Here is a 22,299-nt window from a genome sequence, read left to right as displayed (position 1 = left end):
ATTTCAGTGTCTCTTTGGGTTGGGTGCTTTCCAAGAGAAGGGTTGGGTTGGGTTTGCGTCTGGGTCCATAGCATCCCCATGCAGAAGGCCTGGGACAGAACAGGCAAGGTGTTCATGGCCTGTCCTGAGCTGCTCCTGGCCTACCTCTCCTTCCTTGCCGCCTCCTTTTATCTGCACCCCAAGGAACACTGAGCTCAGGCAGGAAATTGCTGCTGTGCAATGTGGTGGTTAAGGATGGAGGCAGCCTGGTTCAGATCCTGGGGTCTGGTTGTGTGAATGTGGCTAAGTTACATTTCCTCACCTGTAGGGGATGAAATAGTCCAGCCTTCAGAGGAGTAGAGCAGTGGTTCTCAGCTTGGGATGATTTTGACCCACAGCTGGGGTTGGGGTACTGGCATCCAGTAGGCAGAGACCAGCAATGTTACTAAATCTCTAACACACAGGTCAGCCTCCATGGCAAAGAACTAGCTTGCCCAGAATGTCAGTAGTGCTGAGATTGAGAAGAGATACATGCTGAGTGCTTAGAACAGGGGGCCACAGAAAGCACTCTAGATAATTAGCTGCCTTTACCGTGGTGGCCTTAGTGGTAAAGAACCCTCCTGCCAATGCAGGAGACACGAGATTTGGGTTTGATCCCTGGGCCAGGAAGACCCCCTGGAGGAGGGTGTAGCAGCCCACTCCAGTATTCTAGCCTGGAGAATCCCATGGACAGAGGGGGCTACAGTCCATAGGGTTGCACAGAGTCAGACAGGACTGAAGTGACTTAGGACGAAGACAGGATGAAGCTCCCTGTTGCCTCCACCCCTCTGCACAGAATACCCTTCCCCCCGCTTTGAATGGGGCTTAGATGCGTACTTATCCTTCAAAATCTACCCAGATGTTACCTCTTTGGGGAAGCCTTCCCTGACCTCTACCACCATTGTCCCCCCAAGACACGCCTTCAGTCAGGCAATGTCTCTTTGGAGTAACACATACAAACCTGGACTCAAACCCATGTGCTCTTTTCACACCTGAATAACTTTGAGCCCCAGTATCCCTTTCTGTGAAACCAAAGGATGGCTTTGACGATGAAATGGACCAGCACCAGGCAAGTGTTTGATTAATGTCAGGACTCCCATTGTGGAATGTAGAGTCAGTAAAACCTAAAGGCTTAGTGGTGGTTTAGATTGAGGGAAATTGTTAAGAAATATGCTTTTAAGTATGTTTTACTGCAGAAAAAAATAGGAACAAGCAAAATTATCTGTAGCACAGGGAAAGTTAAGAAGAAAGATGTTATGCTATGTTCAGGAGACCCACTTCTAATGAATAAAGACTCAGAAAGTGAAAGCAAAAGAGTGGGGAAAGATATCCTAGGGATTTAACTCAAGAAACCTTTTAGCCACATGAGCCACCAAACAAAACATTTTGAGTCAAAAAGCACTATTAGTAATGAATGTCATCACAGATGAAAAAGGAATAACCAGGATGATGAAAGTTCTAAACTCAGATGCACCTAACAACATGATCCCCAAAGAAATAAAGTTAACAGGAGGACAAGAAGAAATTGACACATTCCAGAAAAACCGTGAGTGACATTTTACTGCATCTTATTAATTAATAGCATTAAAGCTATGGAAAAGTTGAACATGACCACTCAGAAGCTTGCACTCTGCGACTGAAATGAAATCCAATGATGTGAGAATATAGGTTTTTGCCAGGCACATGTAGATTATGTACAGATGTCCAAGGTGTTGCTGTTCAAAATGGTACCCACCAGCCACGTGGCTAATGAGCACTTGAACTGTGGATAGTCTGAATTGAGCTGCGCTGTAAAGGTAAAAATATATCAGATTAGAATATGTGAAAAAAACATGGAATATCTCACAAAAATTTTTGTATCTTGATTACATGTTGAAATAGTCATCTTTTTTAAATGTAATATTAAAAATTAATTGTACCCATTTATTATTTTATAAATGTGGCTAATAGGAAATTTTAAATTCCATCTGTGACTTCTATTATGTTGGATAGCAGAAACCTGCAAGTGAGTCTCAGCAAATAGCAAAGTCACTCTACTCCCCAGGACAAGGGACCTTGACCAAGAAGCTTAATATGTGTACTTCTGATCTAATAAATGAATTTTTCCCAGTAGCCTCTATTTTATGATGTAGGAGGGCTTCCCTTGTGACTCAGCTGGTAAAGAAGCCACTTGCAACTCGGGAGACCTGGGTTTGATTCCTGGGTTGTGAAGATCCCCAAGACAAGGGAACAGTTACCCACTCCAGTATTCTAGCCTGGAAAATTCCATGGACTGTATAGTCTATACGGTTGCAAAGAGTCAGACAGCTGAGCAACTTTCACTTTGTGATTTAGGAAATAGCTAAAACAGCTTTTCATAAATCTTGAAACTAGCTAAGACATAAGTCTGAGTTGTGTGTTTATGTTCAGTCGCTCAGTCATGTCCGACTCTTTGTGACCCCATGAACCACAGCACGCCAGGCCTCCCTGTCCATCACCAACTCCCGGAGTCCACCCAAACCCATGCCTGTTGAGTCGGTGATGCCATCCAACCATCTCATCCTCTGTCCTCCCCTTCTCCTGCCCTCAATCTTTCCTGCATCAGGGTCTTTTCCAATGAGTCAGCTCTTCGCATCAGGTGGCCAAAGTATTGGAGTTTCAGCTTCAACATCAGTCCTTTCAGTGAACACCCAAGACTGATTTCCTTTAGGATGGACTGGTTGGATCTCCTTGCAGTCCAAGGGACTCTCAAGAGTCTTCTCCAACACCACAGTTCAAAAGCATCAATTCTTCTGTGCTCAGCTTTCTTCATAGTCCAACTCTCACATCCATACAAGACCACTGGAAAAACCATAGCCTTGACTAGATGGACCTTTGTTGACAAAGTAATGTCTCTGCTTTTCAATATGCTGTCTAGGTTGGTCATAACTTTCCTTCCAAGGAGTAAGCGTCTTTTTTCATGGCTGCAGTCACCATCTGCAGTGATTTTGGAGACCCGAAAAATAAAGTCAGCCACTGTTTCCACAGTTTCCCCATCTATTTGCCATGAAGTGATGGGACTGGATGCCATGATCTTCGTTTTCTGAATGTTGAGCTTTAAGCCAACTTTTTCACTCTTCTCTTTCACTTTCATCAAGAGGCCCTTTAGGTACAGGCATATATTACAGTCATCTTAAAACCCTTTTGTTTGGGAGACTCCCAAATAATTTTGAAAAGCTTTGTACCACTACCTCACTCATTTTAAGTCAACACCTGAAATTTTTCAACATGACGTTTATGTTGTTATTTACTGGTAGAAACGGTACATCTTATAAGGTAACATGAGGGTAGGTTGTTCATGGAATAATTATTTCATTACATCACTCAGATAGGTTTTAATTATCTTAATGAAGAATGTTCACAAATTCTAACCAGTTACATGGATATTATATTCAGTGTAACTTGAAAATTTTGTCCCTGGAAACATTCCAGTTAATTTTCTTTTAATTAGCTTCACTAAATTGAAATGCTTTTGGTTGTTCTGAAAACGGAACATCCCAACATGAGCCAAGCTTCGCCCTCACTAAGATGAGTAGACTAGAACACTTCACCGTACAGGGAGTTTTGTGTACATGCCCCACTTGGAAGACCTCTGCCTTGTTAGAACAGCTTCTGTATCCTGAAAGACATTTCTTACCTCCTTGGAAGTCAGGAAGTTTAGGGATGGCCTTAGAACAAAAAGCACAGTCTGATTTTGGGCATGGACTTCTGAGCCTAACAAATGTAGCCAGAAAGATATTCTCCTGGGAATTTCATGGAGATCCAGTGAGTAGGTCTCCAAACTTGCACTGCAGGGGTTGAAGATTCAACTCCTGGGTGGGGAACTAAGATCATATATATATATATATATATATATATATATATATATATATATAATTTTTCCCTAATTAAAAAAAAATGGTTTTCATCCTTAAGACACACTATTTCTAATGTGAGATTTTCTTTGGAAAGGGGTGTTTCTCAATGGTCTGCTTTCCACACATTCCCTCTTGGTTAATGAAAATATAACATTATTATTAGTGCAAGCTGTACCATGTCACTCGTGAAACATGAGTGTTTACTCTCCTAATTTGAAGCATGTAACATGGATGAGCATTGCTGCTAGTTTAAGACATCAGGATTTTTTCATGAAATCTTAACATGACATTGAGAAACCAAACAAAATCGATCTTTTCATCAGTAATGAAATGGAGGTGCACTTTTTCTTTTTTTAGTTGAAACAACAGAAATTTATTTTTTCATAATGCTGGAGGCCAGAAGTCCAAGGTCAAAGTTTGATATCTTCTGCAGAAGTAACAACAACACACCTTTATGCTTCCATACTTACAGTCATGATAATACTGCCAAATTCTTTTGAAAAGTTGTTTATAGTTAAACTTTGGCAGAAAGTGAAGAGGAACTAAAAAGCCTCTTGATGAAAGTGAAAGAGGAGAGTGAAAAAGTTGGCTTAAAGCTCAACATTCAGAAAACGAAGATCATGGCATCTGGTCCCATCACTTCATGGGAAATAGATGGGGAAACAGTGGACAAACAGTGTCAGACTTTATTTTGGGGGGCTCCAAAATCACTGCAGATGGTGACTGCAGCCATGAAATTAAAAGACGCTTACTCCTTGGAAGAAAAGTTATGACCAACCTAGATAGCATATTCAAAAGCAGAGACATTATTTTGCTGACTAAGGTCCGTCTAGTCAAGGCTATGGTTTTTCCAGTGGTCATGTATGGATGTGAGAGTTGGACTGTGAAGAAGGCTGAGCGCCAAAGAACTGATGCTTTTGAACTGTGGTGTTGGAGAAGACTCTTGAGAGTCCCTTGGACTGCAAGGAGATCCAACCAGTCCATTCTGAAGGAGATCAGCCCTGGGATTTCTTCGGAGGGAATGATGCTGAAGCTGAAACTCCAGTACTTTGGCCACCTCATGAGAAGAGTTGAGTCATTGGAAAAGACTCTGATGCTGGGAGGGATTGGGGGCAGGAGAAGGGGACGACAGAGGATGAGATGGCTGGATGGCATCACGGACTCGATGGACGTGAGTCTGAGTGAACTCTGGGAGATGGTGATGGACAGGGAGGCCTGGCGTGCTGCAATTCATGGGGTCGCAAAGAGTCGGACACGACTGAGTGACTGAACTGAAACTTTGGCCTTCACAGGCCCCAAATACAGTAGTAGTGTGTGGCACTAAATCACAAACACTGTGGGTACAATAGAGATTAATTGTAAAACAGAAGTAAGAAAACAATCGCTTGAGTTCTATGAAACACTCAGTCTCTAAAATACATGCCTCCCATGTATCCTGTGGAGTCAAGGGTCATTTTTACCGGATTTTTCGAGAGACAGATCACTCAAATAGCAGCTGCCTTTCCCATCCCAGCACGAGGAGGATGGGAACGTGAGTCTGAGCATCCGCACTCTGTAACCAATGTGATGTGTAATCAGTATGTGTAACTAATACACTTACTCTGTTGGTGGCTCCCTGGAAACCACGTTATGTGTCCGACTCCTGCATGAAGTATCATGCTCCTGAGAGGACGCACCCCACCTGAGACTCTTCACTCCTCCAAGCTCACCAACTCCCTGCCTTAGAACAGGAAATATCACCATCGAGGCTTTGTTGGCACCTCCTGTTCAGAGCAGCTGGACACCAGCCCCTGTGACATGACTCAGGCCTGGTCCACACCCACAGCATTCCCATCTAGGATATAGGGATTATGACAAGCCCTGCTATTTTCATCCCAGCAAACGCGTCCATAAATTGCTGCTGGGCCAACTCTACCAGGGTATTTCAAAGACTGGTCTTGGTCCCCGAAGGACAGCACCAAATCCAGCTGAAGTTCCTTCAGTGTTTCTTGCCTATTGATGGAGAGGGCATGGCAACCCACTCCAGTATCCTTGCCTGGAGAATCCCATGGACAGAGGAGCCTGGCGGGCTACGGTTCATGGAGTCCCAAAGAGTCGGACACGACTGAGTAACTAACACACTTATTGACTGTTGAATCTCTTCTGTGTGTGAATGGGATGTATTTCCACCATAACTGTGGGGTCTTAGTTCTCATTTTGCTTAAAAGAGGGGTGTCTAAATCTAGCTGTGCCACTCAAAGCCTGGGTGGTATTCTCTGAAACAGTGCTGCTTTATTTATTTTTGGCTGCACTGGGTCTTCCGTTGCTGCAAGCAGGCTTTTCTCTGGTTGCAGTGAGTGGGTGCTGCTCTCTAGTTGTGATGCTGGGGGTTCTCATTGCAGTGGCCTCTCTTGTGGAGCACAGGCTTCAGTAGTTGTGGCTCCAGGGTGGAGCACAGGCTCAGTAGTTTCGGTGCATGAGCTTTCATTCCTCTGCAGCATGTGGCATCTCCCCAGAGCAGAGATCGAACCTGTTCCTCTCCCTGCATTGGCAGGAGGATTCTTGCCCACTGTACCACAAGGCAAGTCCACAATGCTCCTTTAAAAGCTGCCTTTCCAGCTGAAAGGCTGCAAGAAATTCCACCTTATACCTGTCCCACTTTGCTACAGAAATTGGATTCTTGTTTCCTTAATGCTCCAAAGTTGAAGGATTTTCTATCCCTGATCATATTCTGTCTTGCCCCACCTTTGAGATTTGGTCTGGAGCATGCCTCTGACAGAGATCATTTTCTAGTTCATCTAAAAATACACTTGCCCATTTAGTGACCAGGACGATGGATGATGCTGGGGCCCAGAGATGAGTCATGCCCAGGGCCACCCTCCCAGAGCTCCCAGGCTGGTGAGGGGGAGAGAGTGGATTTGGATCAGTCTGGGTCTGCTTACCAGAGCTGTGGCAGCAGAGATGCCAGGGACTAGGAGAGTCCTGACGAATAGACAGGAGTGAGGGACTTAGAGAAAAGTCCCTGGATGCGGAGAACATGAAAGATGAGCAGGAGTTTTCCAGGTGGAGAAGAGCATCTCATTCATTGGTTCACTCATTCATTCGCTTCTCGGGGCCTCTTGTGTGTGGAAATGCTGGGCACCTAGAACTGAGTCAGTCCTGAACTCTGCTCTTAGCAAGCCCCACGTCTAATGGGGGCAGCTGACATGGACAGTCACAATCTATGATGATCAGATGATGGGTGAGGGAGATAATGGGCTACGGAAGCCACGAGGGGCTACTTGGTGCCTCTGGTGGCAGAGGGGAGAAGGCTCACCCAGGATGAGCAGGAGTGGAGTAGGTCCCTTCCTTTCAGGATGCTGGAGATGTGAGAGAACCTGGCTCTGTCCTGGGAAAATGCTGAGTCCAGTCCAACCCCTTGATTTATTCACATTGCAGGTCCTTGAACAACAAGCTGTAAGTCCCTTTTTACAGACAAGAACATTGAGCCCGAGAGACATTAATCACTTAGCCAAAGGAGCACCAAGCCAGCGTCCAGTGTGCCCAAAAGGTAGGAGTAATGAGGCTGGAGGTGGGTGCACGGCAGGTCCTCAGAGCAGGTGGTGTGACCTTGAGTGGCTTCGGCAAGTCTCTCTTGTTCTGCCTCTGTGCAGTGTTCAGAGCCAGGTGGGGAAAGATGGGAGCAGGGGACAGGGATGGAGCCCCCCAGGGCTGAAGTAAAGGGCTTACAAGACGGGAGGAATGACCTTTCGCTTTCTTCCCCAGAATGGTACAGCAGAGGGGGATGCTGCTGTTATTTCTGGGGGTGCAGTTGCTGCTGGTGGGGGCATTCCTCTACCAGAACCACCACTGCTGCAGCCTCACCTTCCTGCATTTTAACCAGTGACATCTGCAAAACCTCTATTTCCAAACAAGATCATGTACTGAAGTTCCAGGTGGGAGTGAATTTGTGGGGGCACATGATTTAACCCAGTACACCTGAGTAATGGGGGTTTCTGGGATAGGTCCCTGCTGGGCATGGCCCCACGCGGCAGTAGTGGTGCCCTACTATGGGCAGGCCCAGCTGCTCTCCCACCTGCACTCCTTCCTACAGTGCCAGCGACTGCACTGTGCCATCTACGTGGTGAACTAGGTGCAGCAGGAATGAGGAGGCACAGGAGCAAGAGGCCAGAGGGCTCTGAGCCTGGCCTTGAAGAGTCAGGGCTGGAGTCGTCAGTGTCTGAGCTGAGAGTGGTGTCTGGGCCAGAGAGTATCCAGGGGGTAGGATTGATGAGTCAAGAAGAACCTGGACTGGTGAAGACCAGAACCAAGGGCTATATGTTTGATCTAGACTGGCTTAGTCTGCGATCGGCTTGAGTAGCTGACTAAGGGAAGGGCTCATCCCACTGAGTCTGGGTCTGTGAGACCAAGGCTTGTTGGACTGGGCAGCAACCCAAGGGGTAAAGTAAAGCGCTGGGTCTGAAGTCTGTTAGATGCCTGTTTGAATCTTGGCCTTGCCCATTACTACTTGTGTGGTGTGAGGTTGGGACCAGTCTTCATCTCTCCATCCATATATCCATTCATTCAACACTGTTCTTCAGTATTACTATGTATAAACGGGGAATCTGTTCTCTGTGCTACTGTTTTCTCATTCATGAGTCAAAGGTTCATTGAGATAATGAGTGTAAAGCAATGAGGCCAGTGCCTGGCACATTGTAGGTGCTTAATAAGTGACAGTGATGATGACGATGGTGGTGGTGATGGTTTTGATGGTGGTGATGGTCATGATGATGATGGTCGTAATAGTGATGATGGAGGATAGGTGACTGCTAATGATGTTGAAGATGATGAAGATAGTGATAATGGTGGTGATGCTGATGATGAATATTATGGTAATGATAAATGATGATGGTTATAGTTAAGATGGTGATGAAGAAGAAGATGATAGAGGAGGACAAGGAGGAATGGCAGATCTTATCCTGAGCATCAGACCTAGTCTTTGTCTGGCAGGAGCAGAAAGAGAAACACAGGCGGTCCCCAGTCTCTCCTGACCTCTGCCTCCCTCAGATGACCCCTTGAAGGTGATGATCCTTGAGAACTTTGAAAATGGCCAATAACGGAGAGCTGAGAAACTGAAGATGCTGAGTCTGCCGAGGATGGGGGTGGGGATCCAGGGAAAGTTTCCTAGGGGGGTAACCTTTGAACTGAGCCTTCCTGGACAAGTCTGGGAATAAGAAGGGGTTCCAGGCAGGAGAATGGCACTTGGACAGGTGAGAGAGGATGGTCCTGGCAAGTGGCAGGGACACCACTACCTGTGGTGAGTATCTCCATCCACCCCAGGTGAACACCACCACCTTCAACCGGGGCAAGCTGTGCAATGTGGGGTTCTGGGAGGCCATGCAGGAGGAGGACTGGGACCATGTCTTTTTCCACAATGTGAATCTCCCAGAGGATGACCACAACCTCTGCATCTGCGACATCTTCCCTGCCCCTGTTCCATGGCCATCGACAAGTTCAACAACAAGTAGGTGGAGGGAGGGGACCTCCTGTGGGGGGAACTCTTGGCCAGGCCCTGCCCATCTGTACAGTCCAGGCCCTGATCCCTGGGGCCGATGATGGAGAGGATGAAGAGGCCTGGGGAAAGGCCTTATAGATGGGGAGAAGCTTCCTCCTGGGTGTGGGTATCAAATGAGAGTGGGATTAGTTATCAGTGGGGGTCAGGATGCATTTAATAAAGTGGTAGGCAGAGAAGTTGTAACAGAGGTCAAAGGAGAACTTACAACAGGAGGGACCATCTTGGGGTCACAAGATGGGCCTGTCAGATGATTCAGGGAGGGGATTTCCAGGGTTACATGAGGGGTCATCTCAAGGGGCAGGGCTGCCCCAGGATCAGGCACAGGGACATCCTAGGGGTCAGGGAGAGGTTACCAAGGGAGAGAGTAGGGAATGGCTGACCCAGAAATAAACCCTGTGCTCCTGGCTAGCAAAGGGTCAGGGCCCATTGCCTGAAATGCCCTGTGCTTCCAACTCTCCTTGCCTCTGTAGGCTGCCCTACCGAGGCTACCATGGAGGGGTGTTTGCCCTGTGCCCCATTCACTACCTGAGGATCAGTGGCTTCCCCAACACCAGCTGGGGCGGGAATCAGGAGGACAGCGACATCACTACCAGGTAGGGGGCACTGCTGTAGGGAGCCTCGCTTGGGGCAGCAGGCCTCTCCATGGTGTGGGGGCCACGGGGTGCCCAAGACTGAGTGGGAATGTAAGCTGTGTTGGATTGCGGGAGACACAAGCCACTCTGGCCTGAGGAGCCGGGTGTAGATGGGGACCTTATCAAAGGAGAGAGGCATCTGGCCTCACGCCCTCTCCCCTGTAAGGGTGCAGCTCAGCGGGACGCTCTTATTATGGCTTCATCTGCTCTTTGGCCAATACCACATGCTGGAGGAGGGGCAGGACCCCAGCTGCAAGCAGAGCTCCCAGGGGTGAGTCAGGGTGTGGGGCAGGGGTGGCCAGTCCTGGACCTGTTTCCAAGCCCTCAGCTTGCATGGCTGCCCCCTCAGTCCCTCCAGTCCTGGCCTTCTGGCCTAGATCCGCCGGAAGTGGCGGCACAATGCTGTAAACTCGCCAGGATACAGGCTGCTCTCCAAGGAGCTGTGGCCCCTCTACACCAACCTCACCATGGACATCGACCCCTTAATTCCAGAAGCCCCCAGGCTAACGGGTTTCTGGAGCCTGGAAAGAATCCCCTCAACCATCCCACCTAGTTTCTTGTTAAAGGAGGCTTTATTTTACTGGCTTCTCTTCTCTGCCATCCCTAATCCCCATTCTTTCATTGCCATTCATTTGGTCACACAGATCCCCACTCAAATTGACCATGCTGTGGTTCTTTCCATACAAAGTGCTTAATGCTTATTCACCTGTTTATTTCTCACAGGGACTTGTGGGGGTAGCACTACTGTCATCTTCCTTTTGAAAACCAGGGTCAGATTAACATCTTGCTTGATTGATACAGAATCAAGTAAGGAACCCAAAGGCTTCCCAGGTGGCTCAATGGTAAAGAGTCCACCTGTCAGAATGTAAACTGATACAGCCATTATGGAAGATAGTATGGAGATTCCTTAAAAAAATACAAAAACTAGGAATGAAACTACCACATGACCCAACAATCCCACTACTGGGCATATATGCCAAGAAAACCATAATTGAAAAAGATACATGTATCCCAGTGTTCATTGCAGCACTATTTACAATAGCTAGGACATGGGAGCGACCTAGATGTGATGAATGGGTAAAAAAGCTGTGATTCATATATACAGTGGAATATTATTCATCCATAAAAGGGAATGTATTTGAGTCCATTCTAATGAGGTGGGTGAACCTAGAGCCTATTACACAGTGAAGTAAGAGAAAAACAAACTTCGTACATTAATGCATATATATGGAATCTAGAAAGATGGTACTGATGAACCCATTTGCAGGGCAGCAATGAAGTTGCAGACATAAACAGACTTGTAGACACAATGGAGGAAGGAGTGGGTGGGACAAATGGAGAGAGCAGTGTGGAAACATATACATTACAATGTGTAAAACAGATAGCCAGTGGGAATTTGCTGTATGACTTAGGAAGCTAGACCTGTGTTCTGTGACAACCTAGAGCAGTGGGATGGGGTGAGAGGTGGGAGGGAGATTTGAGGGAGTGGGCATATGTATACCTATAGCTGATTCATGTTGATGTATCGCAGAGTACAACACAATATTGCAAATCAATTCTTCTTCAATTAAAAATAAAAAAGAATCCACCTACCAATGCAGGAGACACAGGAGGTGCAGGTTTGACCTCTGGGTCAGGGAGATCTCCTGGAGGAGGAAATGGCAACCCACTGCAGTATTCTTGCTTGAGAAATCCCATGGACAGAAGAGCCTGATGGGCTACAGTCCATGGGGTTGCAAAGAGGCAGACATGACTAAGCAGGCACCGATGCACAGGAACCTGGCTTCTGGGCCTGTCTACTTACAAAGTATGCTGTTCTACTTCTTTCTTATAGCAAAAAAAAAAAAAAGGGGGGGAGTAGGAAAGAAAGAAAAAATACATGGAGACTTCCCTGGCAGTCCAGCAGTTAAGACTCTAAATTCCCAATGCAGAGGATACAGGTTTGATCCCTGGTCAGAGAACTAAGAACCTGGGTATGGCAAAAAAAAAAAAAAAAGAGGGTAGTTGAATAAATTACAGCATGTCCTCATACTGATAGAATACTGATGCAGTCACTGAACAGCTGTGTTGTAGACTGAAAAGAAAACTGCACAAGGTATGTGATATGATTTGATATTTACAAAACAAAGAGGGAAGAGTACCTATATAGGTGTATGCTTATGAGCATAGTGTGTGGGAATAACAAGTGTTGGCAGACCTCTCTGAGCTGGAGGGTAAATACTTTCAGTTTGCAGGCCATATGGCCTTTGCCACAACTACTCAGCTCGGCCACTGGAGCATAAAAGCAGCCACAGACATCACACAAACAAATGAACATGGCTGTGTTCTAATAAAACTTTATTTAAAAAATGTGTGGCCACCCAGATTTGGCTGATGGACAGTTTGCTGACTCCTGACATAGATGATTAGGAGCCTGTATAAACATATAAAAGACTCCATACTAAAAGGTTCGCCATAGATGGTGGAGGTGGAAAGGGGAGAGTAGAGCTGAATTAATCATGAAAGAAGAGAAAAACTACACTGAATATCAGAATCACATTTATGCATTTACCAAAAAAAGTACATTCATCTGTCTGTGTACATAAAGAAATTAATAATTATTAATTGTGCGACTTCAGGATGTAAATTCAATAGGGAGTAAATATGATTAAACAATTGTTAGGTTCTTTTTAAAAAATATAATCAGCACCTCTGGTTACACAGTGAATTCTGTAGCAAAAACTACAGAATTGAGTACATGTGTGTATGTGTGTGTGTGTGTACACACTGACCTGCAGATATAAATATACATATATACATAAGTATACAGATACACACACATATACATAATATTGCCAAGTCATCATTTAGTTTGCTGGCAGCCTAAAAATAATTATATTCCACATTAAACAGGGTTATCATTAAATTCCCACAAATTTTCCTGTAAATAATCTGGTAACAATGCATCTTACTCTACAGAAACTCTTTTCTCAATGTATTAGGGTTTCTTCCTCAAATGAATTTTATAACTTTTAATGAAGCTAGTACAAATATAGACATTTCCACTCATTCTTAAAAGTTCTTTCCTGAGTTATTTCCCTCACATAAAGTATGTGTAACTTGGAGACATGCAGTGCATCCCTAGAGTTTTTCTGAAGCATGAATTCTATAATATATGATTATATCTGCCTCATGTTTTTTCTTCTTCAAGAAATTCAGTTAGTTTCATTGATGTTTATGATGTTTATGCATACTAGGAATTGACTTCTGAGTAAAGCCTTGCACAGGTTAACTGCTTTTATAAGATTTATCTCTGGTGTGAGTTGTCTGGTGTTTATTAAAATTTGACCTGTTGTTGAAGCTCTTCCCACACTTGGAACACACATAAGGTCTCTCTCCTGTGTGAATTCGTTGATGCACTTTGAGTTGTGGTTTCCTACTGAAGGATTTCCCACAGTCACAGCATTCATAAGGTTTCTCTCCAATATGTGTTCTCTGATGTGTGATTAACTCTGATTTCTCGACGAAAGTGGTCCCACACTTGTAACAGGCAAAGGTTCTCTCTCTATTGTGAGTCATCTGATGTTTATGGAAATTTGATCTACCATTGAAAGCCTTCCCACATGCAGCACATACGTAGGGTTTCTCTCCTGTGTGGATCCGCTGATGCTCTCTGAACTGTGACTTGGAAGTAAAGGCCTTCCCACAGTCACTGCATTTGTAAGGCTTCTCTCCAGTGTGAATTCGCTGATGCATGCTGAGGATTGACTTCTGGTTGAAGGCCTTCCCGCATTCACTGCACACATGGTGTCTTTCTCCAGTGTGAATTTTCTGGTGTATGTTGAGGTGTGACTTTTGGGTAAAGGTCTTCCCACAGTCACTGCATTCATAAGGTTTCTCCCCAGTGTGGATTCGATGATGTATATCAAGTTGTGACTTGGAAATGAAGGATTTCCCACAGCTGTGACACTGATAAGGCTTCTCTCCAGTGTGACTTCTCTGATGTACAATCAGGTGCGCCTTCTGGATAAAGGCCTGGCCACATTCAATACACACATAAGACTTCTCCCCTGAATGGATTCTCTGGTGCAAGCTGAGTGTTGATTTCTGGGTGAAGGCCTTCCCACATTCACTGCATACATACTGTCGCTCGCCAGTGTGGATTTTCTGATGTATACTGAGAGTTGAATTCTGGGAGAAGCCTTTCCCACATTCACTGCATTCATAGAGTTTTTCTCTTGTATGAGTTCTTTGATGTCTGAAGAGAGATAACATCTGGAAGAAAGTTTTTCCACATTCATGGCATTTATGGGGCTTTTTTCTAGTATGAGTCTTCTGGTGTGTAACCAGTTCTGGCCTCTGAATGAAGACTTTTCCACATTCCTTACATATATACGGTATGTTACCTGTATGATCTGTCACACAGAACCCGAGTTTTGGTTGTGAGGTGAAGGCTTTCCCACATTTACCACATTCCTGGAGGTTTTCTACACTATGGAATCTCTGTTGCTCAAGCAGGTGTGACTTGTGGGTGAAGTCCCTCCCACATTCAGTACACTTATCTGCTTTTTCCTGAGTATGAACTTGATGTTGTGTGAGTAACTGTTTCTGGCTGAAGGCTTTTGTACATATATTACTTTCACGGAAGTTCTCTCCTGTGTGAGTATTCTTGCAGCTGGCACTGGAAGAGCTATGGATAACTGGCTGACCAGATCCAACCATATCATCAAGGTGTTTTGTGGTACTGCTTTGATTTTGACGAGTTGCTTCTAGGTTAGGCTTCAACCTTTTTGCAACTGAGCAACGTTTATGAGGTCCCTTTTGTGAAGAAATAAGGTGGGGCCTTGCCTGAATGACTTTTCCAGGGTACTTGTAATCACAGTCCCTCTCTGTGTTCAGTGTTTTCTTATTGAAGAAAGCCCCATGATGTGAAGGTTTATTTTGATTTTTCAGATCCCCCTCTGTTTGGTCAGCTTGTTTCCACAGTTCTAAAATGGAACACCATGAACCATCTCTTGTGACTCCACCCATCATCTCATTGTGAAATGAAGCTTCTTCAGAAATTTCCTGTTGTGGGGTTTCAAGCTCAAACTCCCCTTCTAGAAGGAGAACAAGACGAAATAGATAGAGTGAACAATTAGCAAAGGATAGAGGAGAAGTCACATGGAGCTGACTGAGATTATGCATGGAGAAACTGCTGAGTCATATACCAATGGTCTTGCTGATGGTGATCATGAGAGAAAACAGTTACACAGCCCTTACTATATGTCAGGCACTTAGCTGTATAGCACTTAGCATTTGCTAGGCAATGTTCTATGTGATGCACACATAAACTCATTCAATCCCCAAAACAATCCCAGGAGGTAACTACTTATTATCCTGGTTTTCCACATGAAACAAAGGAAATACAATGGTTAAATAATTAACCAAAATTACTTTGCTCAGCTGTAGGGAAAGTTAAGAGTTTAACAAAGGCAACCTGACCTCACTCATGCAGGTGATCTAGATACCCAGACCTAGCAGAATGACTACAGGATAAAAGAGACAAGAGTATCATAGGGCAGCATCTGTGCATAGCCAGAGCTTGAAGGAGGGGTTCAGAGTTTTCTCAACTTACAATGAGGTTATGTCCTGATAAGTCCATCGTAAGTTTAAAATATCATAAATCAGAAATGAATTGAATACACCTAACCTACTAAACAAAGCTTAACCCAGCCTACTTTAAATGTGCTTAGAAGACTTATGTTAGCCTAAGTGAAAATGAAAGTGAAGTCGCTTAGTCATGTCCGACTCTTTGCAACCAGTGGACTGTAGCCCACCAAGCTCCTCTGTCCATGGGATTCTCCAGGCAAGAATACTGGAGTGGGTTGCCATTTCCTTCTCCAGTGTTAGCCTAAGGTTGGGCCAAAGCATCTAACAAAAGACCTATTTTATAATACAGTGTTGAATATCTCATGCAGTTTATTGAATACTGTACTGAAAGTGAAAAAAAAAGTGGTTATCTGGGTACAGAAGGGTAGTAAGTGTATTGGTTGATTCTCCTTATAATCATGTGGCTGACTGGGAGTCTGGCATCATGAGAGTATAGTACTGTATATCACTAGCCTCGGAAAAGATCAAAATTTACAATTCAAAGTATAGTTTGTACTAAATGTGTATGACTTTCACAACATTATAAAGTTGAAAAATTGTAAATTGAACCATCACAAGTCTGGGACCATCGGTACAGGTTTTCGTTAAAGATCTACATTGTGATTAATCTCCCAGCTTCCTCCTACTTGTTGGAAACAATACCAAAATCATTCAGCCCTAGACATCCCCTGATAGACTATTAAAGCATCAATCCTGACATAGCCAAGCAGTGAAAGAATACCTATACTCAAACTCTCAATTCTATGAAACTGAAGTTTGTTTCCCTGAACTTAGACATGTACATGTCCCAAGAAAGGTAAACTGGAAGACTGGACAAACAGGCTGTCCTCTAGAATCTGTTTCACCCTCTTCCACAAAGGTTAACTGTGGCCAGGCACATGGCAGCCAAGCCATGTAATGACTCACAATTTCCTTTGCAGTGATATGTGACGGTGAGACTGTTTTTGCTGACGAAATGGGCATACAACATTGTGCACCAGTTCTAGCCAGAGAAACACATCACAGTTTCTCAGTACCCTCCACCCCTTTTCTGCCTAGTAGAACCTGGCTTTGGTTGCAATACGCTCATTCCCAAAGATTGACAGCATCATAAAAGATGGTACTGCAATGACAAGAGAAAAACTTCAACACCTGAATGAATACAAAACATAAGGCATCCTGCTGAACTGACTTTTAGAAGTGTTTTGGGGGAGAATTATTCTGGAAATTATTATACTGGACCCTGGTCTCTTTGTTATAACTTTCAGCTTTATGCTACTCAGTATACCATTTTTTGGTTAAGAACAGGAGTCACTGATCATCCAGTTTATTAGTAAGAACATAAGACACAACAGATTCTTTTTAAAAAGGTGGCTGAATTTTACTATTACTTTATCCTATCAGAGATTTAAATACTGAGTATGGTTAAGACCGTCACATCTTGTTTTCTTTTCCCTTTCAATCACTTGGATAAACTGTATCCCAGACCCTTGTCCTATTCCCAAACCTCAGTCATCTATCACTTTTTTTAAAAAATGAGAATGCTCTTTATTTTTACCATTTTTAGTAGGTATGCATGTGTGTGTGTGTGTGTATATATATATATATATATAGCATTAAAATCTGAGAAAAAGAAATAAATCAATCTTTGGGGTAATCTATCAATGTCATCTTGACTAAACTCATGATGACTGGGAATCCACAAATCCCATTAGGAACAAAATAACACAAGCATAAGAAAATAGCTGGTTTATGGTGATACCCCTGGAATTAAGAAAAAGAGTCAACTAAACTGTGCTTTTAAAAATATATATATAGTAGAATTTCTAAAATAACAAGTTAGAAGACTAAGATGGGAGAACCAAGGAACAGAAGAATCTTCTGGACAAAATGTATAAGGTGAGAAGAATTTCTGATGTGTGTAATGATTCCAGTTTCTGATTTCCTTAAAATAAAGGAAATGAGACACCCCACAGGAACTGTCCACCATGAAGCTAAATAAGAGAACATGGTTTAGGCATGGGGACTGGAGGCACTGATAAAGGATCATCAGGGGAAAAAAATTTAGGCCTTAAGTGTTGAGAATAGAAGGGTCCTTTAATTCCTCTATGAAGGGATGACCAGAGGGAAGTACAGGAGCCCAAGTTGGAGGCACCACAATCAGGGATAAAGAAGAAGGATTCAGTGCAGGAAAAAAATGAGTTCAGAGGACAAATAAGAAAAAAGGCCTTCAGGAAATTCCACAAAGGGATAAAATGAGATGACAAAAGTAACATACAGACGGAAAATCCAATCAGATAACAGATATGATGAGATGCTCTGTTCCCAGAAAAATGAAAACAGCTCTATCATAACATGGGCCATAAATGAGAAATTTGATAAATATTATATATGTTGGCAAGCAAGATGTAAAAATGATTAACAGCTGGATTAAGTGTAGTCATATCTAGTGATCAGGCAATCCCTCTTGACTATTCACCTCTGATTAATTCTTTTGTTGGCCCCTATGGAACATTTACAGAATAATGTATGGCAGCATTAGCCTTAATGCCATATATTACAAAATAATGTATAGCAGCATTAGTTTTAAGGAGTAGGAAATGACGTGTGTCCACCATTGGGGAATGGATAAGTGTGGTAGGTTGAATATGGCCCCTCATGGATCTACACGACTTGACAGTCACTCACCGTGATACCTCTGACATGGGACGTCAGTCTCCCTCATCCATGGTTCCTTTCCTTCTTCAATCCTGAAAATGATCTCTGGGTTGGGAATGTGATACCCTGTGAATAAGAAAGGATATTGCATTAGGATGTGGTATTGGGCTTGGTGACCCACTCTAGTATTCTGTCTGGAGAATCCCATGGACAAAGGAGCCTGATGGGCTATAGTTCATAGGGTCAAAAAGAGTCTGACACAACTAAAGTGACTTAGCGTGCAGACATACACTGGGCTTCAGGGGTTATTCAATGAAGCTTTCTTTCATTGACACATCTTTCATTAGGAACAAAGTAACATTCAAAGATGACCAAGAGGAATGAACAATTTAGGACAAGCCCAGGACAAACTGATTACATTCTTCAGATGTCCCACTTCATGCCACAAGAAGGAGGGACATCTCATGGAGGCCCGTCCAAGAGTCCCAGGTCAGGTGTGCTCACCCACGGAGAAAAAGTGGCTGTAGATCTCCAGCATCACATCCTGATACAGGTGTCTCTGGGCAGGGTCCAGTTGCTGCCACTCCTCCCTGCTGAAGTCCATGGTCACATCCTCAAAAGACACTAACCCCTATAACAACATACCCCAGCTCAATGAGAATTAGTCATCATTGGTGAACTTACATACAGGGGTGTGTTCTTAATGACTTCACCATGATATATATGGCTTCCCACTAACTACCTGTTTCATATTGTATGAAATCATAATCAGGGCAAGAAAACAATATTTTAAATATGAAAATAAGAACAAAGCTAATAAGGATTAAGTTGGCCAAAAAGTTACTGGTTTCTATATGTTCCTTAACAAACTTTTTGGCCAACCCAATATCATGCATCTTAACACCTTAGCTGAACAAGAAGCGCTCTTAAAATTCAGCCAACTCCAGCACAAAATGAAATACATTTTTCTACAAGGTAGTGTTTGCTACTATTATGGGCTGAAATGTGCCCCTCCCCGCCACCCTGCACTCATTCACATGCTGAAGTCCTAACCTCCAGAACCTCAAAATGTGTCTGTATTTGGAGATACACAGTATTTAATGAGGTCCTTAGAGTGGGTCATTGTTATTTTAAAAACACATGAAAGGTCATGAAATACACAGAACAACTTGGAATTTCAGGAAATCTTGAGTATAACCAAGAACCCTGCTTCCTCACTCCAAAATATCAAATATCAATATCTACATTATTCCTGGGCACTTTTATTCATCTTTTAAGAGGGAAAACCACACGGTCCTTAAAAACTAGTTCTTGCTCTGTGACTGTAAATTCTGAGGACAGAGGAGAAACCAGCCAATCTCCAGTGAGGAGGAGTCAGGTGGGGATCAGCTGAAACAATGCAAAGACCCAGCAGTGGATGGAGGATGAACATATGGGTGAAGGATGCCTGTGCTGAGCAGGAAGGAGTCAGCATTTCCTGGCCTGTGGCTGGAGCTACGGTTTCTTCTTCCTTTGCCCCAGGGCCAACCCTCTTCTCCTACACATTCTCCTGCATCAGTCAGTTCAGTTTCCTCTATAAGACACAGTGCCTGTGGATGAGGAAACATTAGCTATCAGTGCTCTGCTCTCCGCAGGAGAATCCACATCGTCTTGACACAGGGAGTCCAGAGTCGGCTGCTTCCTGTGTCTGCCCTCAAGTTCCGGAGAACTGCCCCTGGGGTGGGGATGGCTCCTGCTTACCTCACACGATACATCCTGCTCTAAACCCAAGACCTGAGGCCTCTGGGGCAAATTCGCATCAGCAAGCATGTCCCTTCTGGGCTTCAATTCTTGGTCTCTTTTGCTGACAACTCCACTCTTCCCAGGAGCCTGCAGCTGGGTGGGCATCAGAGGGCTCCAATCAGAGCTGCTGGGAAGAGTCAACTTGAGCTGTGTAGGGAGATCCTGCAGTCTCCGTGATGTGGCCTGACCCAGGGGCTCTGGAGGGACACTGGAAATCCTGGAAAGGTAGTAACCACATCGTTACTCATCTAATATCCATGCCACAGGAATTTCTGAGGGCCATTAGGTGAAAGTCACTGTGTTCACAACATGAGGGTAAACAAAACTCAGGAATCTATCTATTGAGGTAAAAAATAAGAAAAGATGGAAAAGATTTGGATTAAAGTTCATGAAGGTTTAAGTGCAGCTCTGACACACCTTTTAACTATGAGAAGAGAGAGAGATTATTTTACTGGCAGTTTCCAAAATGAAGAGGGGAAGGTATTTATCATAGGCACTGAGAAACTTCCATGAGATGAGGTTTGTCAAGTCCTCAGAACCTGCCAGGCACATGATAAACAAAATAAAATAAAAATTATTTTATTATTTGCTGAATAAAAATCAGCAAGTTGCTGAGTCAGGTACCAGATACCTTGAGTAATTCTCACACCACCCTGTCAGCTAAATATCATTATTATACCCATTTGGGGCTTCCCTGGTAGCTCAGTTGGTAAAGAATCCGCCTGCAATGCAGGAGACCCTGGTTCAACTCCTGGGTTGGAAGATCCCCTGGAGAAGGGAAAGGCTACCCATTCCTGTATTCTGGCCTAGAGAATTCCATGGACTGTATAATTCATGGGGTGGCAAAGAGTCGAACTGAGCGACTTTCACTTTCATACCCATTTCCTGGATGAGGAAAACTGAAGCTGACTGCTGTTACCTAATTTGCCTTAAGGTCACACAGTCTCCAAAGGGAATTCTGAGGCATCCCAGGTCTGCCTCATTTTAAACTGCACACAGTTGCCACTATCCCATGTGGTCTTCTACATAGTCAATTTCCAGAAGCACTGTTTACATTTCCTGTTGCCTTCAGAAAGCTTAGGCTTCAAGTCCCATGTCTGGAACTGAGGTTCTGGACATTTCAGTGCCCATCCATAATACAGACAGCTCAACCTTTTCTGACAAAATTCAAATTCAATGTATGGAATCCCACCTTCACTTGGAAAACCTGCAGACATGTACTAGGATTCCCAATCACCATTAGATAACCCCCAATATAGGGTTCCAAATAATGCACCCCAGGAAGAAACTATCATTGATTTGCTCAACACCCAATCACTTATCCTTAACCATGTCCACAGAGACCCAAGTTGAGACCAACACTGACCCTCTCGTTCATTTCCAAAGGACAACTCTCACTGCCCAGAAAGCAAATCAATCAGCTTCACAAACCTCCATCACTGGCCCACTAGGTCTCCCATCAACTGGTTCCCAAATGCTGTCCTTAGCACCCCAAACACTTTACTGATTTCACAGATCCACCCTCAATCACTGTCTCCCTTGAGTGTGTAACAATGTGACCGTCAAAGCTCCTGCTCCCAGTCATTGCCTCCTACAGTCCCCCAAGCAGTGGATCACTTCCCCAGGTGGTTCCCAGTACCAATACCAAGGCCCTCTTAAGACCCACGTTCACTATCATATAAACAAATTTCATGGGCCAACAATATGAAATCTGATATTAAAGTACACTTGGAATTCAAGTTACAAAAATACTTATATACATATAGAAGTAAGGCAAGAAAGAGTGAAAATCAACGAGCCAAGCATTAAATTAGAAAACCCCACTTACTCTATAGCTCCCATCACTAAGAACCCCACCACTCACTCCGCAGACCCGACATCACTCATTCCACAGACCCCCATCACTCGGCCCCCAATTCCCAACATCACTCACACCAAGCGGATTCCCCATTGCTAATGTTCCAAATCACCTCAGCATCCCACAGGCGATTCACAGGGTAGAAGAGTTGACAACAGAAGCGAAATGGCCGCTCTGGGCCACTTCCGATTCGAATTCCTGTCAGGATTTGGGAGGCTGTGTTTGTGAATGTTGCTCATGCTTACTAGCACCTTGGAAGCCACTGTCTGCCAATAGTTATCATGGCGTATGAAGTCCGTTGGTCTATTCCGCGGTTCATTTTCCTTCAGGGAC

General features: G+C 44.2%; 2 protein-coding genes across 4 annotated transcripts in view; one reads left to right on the top strand and one right to left on the bottom strand.

The window, feature by feature from the left end:
* The window catches only part of LOC128064019 (sialic acid-binding Ig-like lectin 10), a 94,724-nt gene that overhangs the window by 28,197 nt on the left and 44,228 nt on the right, over positions 1 to 22,299 (top strand).
* LOC128063541 (zinc finger protein 175-like) lies at positions 1,575 to 22,218 on the bottom strand. Of its 3 annotated transcripts, XM_052656320.1 has the most exons (6): positions 22,079 to 22,218; positions 20,067 to 20,325; positions 18,831 to 18,957; positions 18,357 to 18,452; positions 11,652 to 11,704; positions 1,575 to 1,806 (listed from the first exon to the last, which is right to left on the bottom strand). In XM_052656320.1, the coding sequence occupies exons 1-6, from the start codon at positions 22,084 to 22,086 to the stop codon at positions 1,765 to 1,767; spliced, it is 585 nt and encodes a 194-aa protein (XP_052512280.1). In that variant the 5' UTR covers positions 22,087 to 22,218; the 3' UTR covers positions 1,575 to 1,764. The 3 variants fall into 3 exon arrangements, with proteins under 3 accessions (XP_052512280.1, XP_052512279.1, XP_052512281.1); XM_052656319.1 differs by lacking the exon at positions 11,652 to 11,704; XM_052656321.1 differs by lacking the exons at positions 1,575 to 1,806; positions 11,652 to 11,704 and adding an exon at positions 5,527 to 5,613.

Source organism: Budorcas taxicolor, chromosome 18, assembly GCF_023091745.1.
Source record: "Budorcas taxicolor isolate Tak-1 chromosome 18, Takin1.1, whole genome shotgun sequence".
NCBI classification, from domain to species: Eukaryota; Metazoa; Chordata; class Mammalia; order Artiodactyla; family Bovidae; genus Budorcas; species Budorcas taxicolor.
The sequence above is the reverse complement of the archived record's forward strand: the minus strand, read 5'-3'. Positions and strand labels throughout refer to the sequence as shown.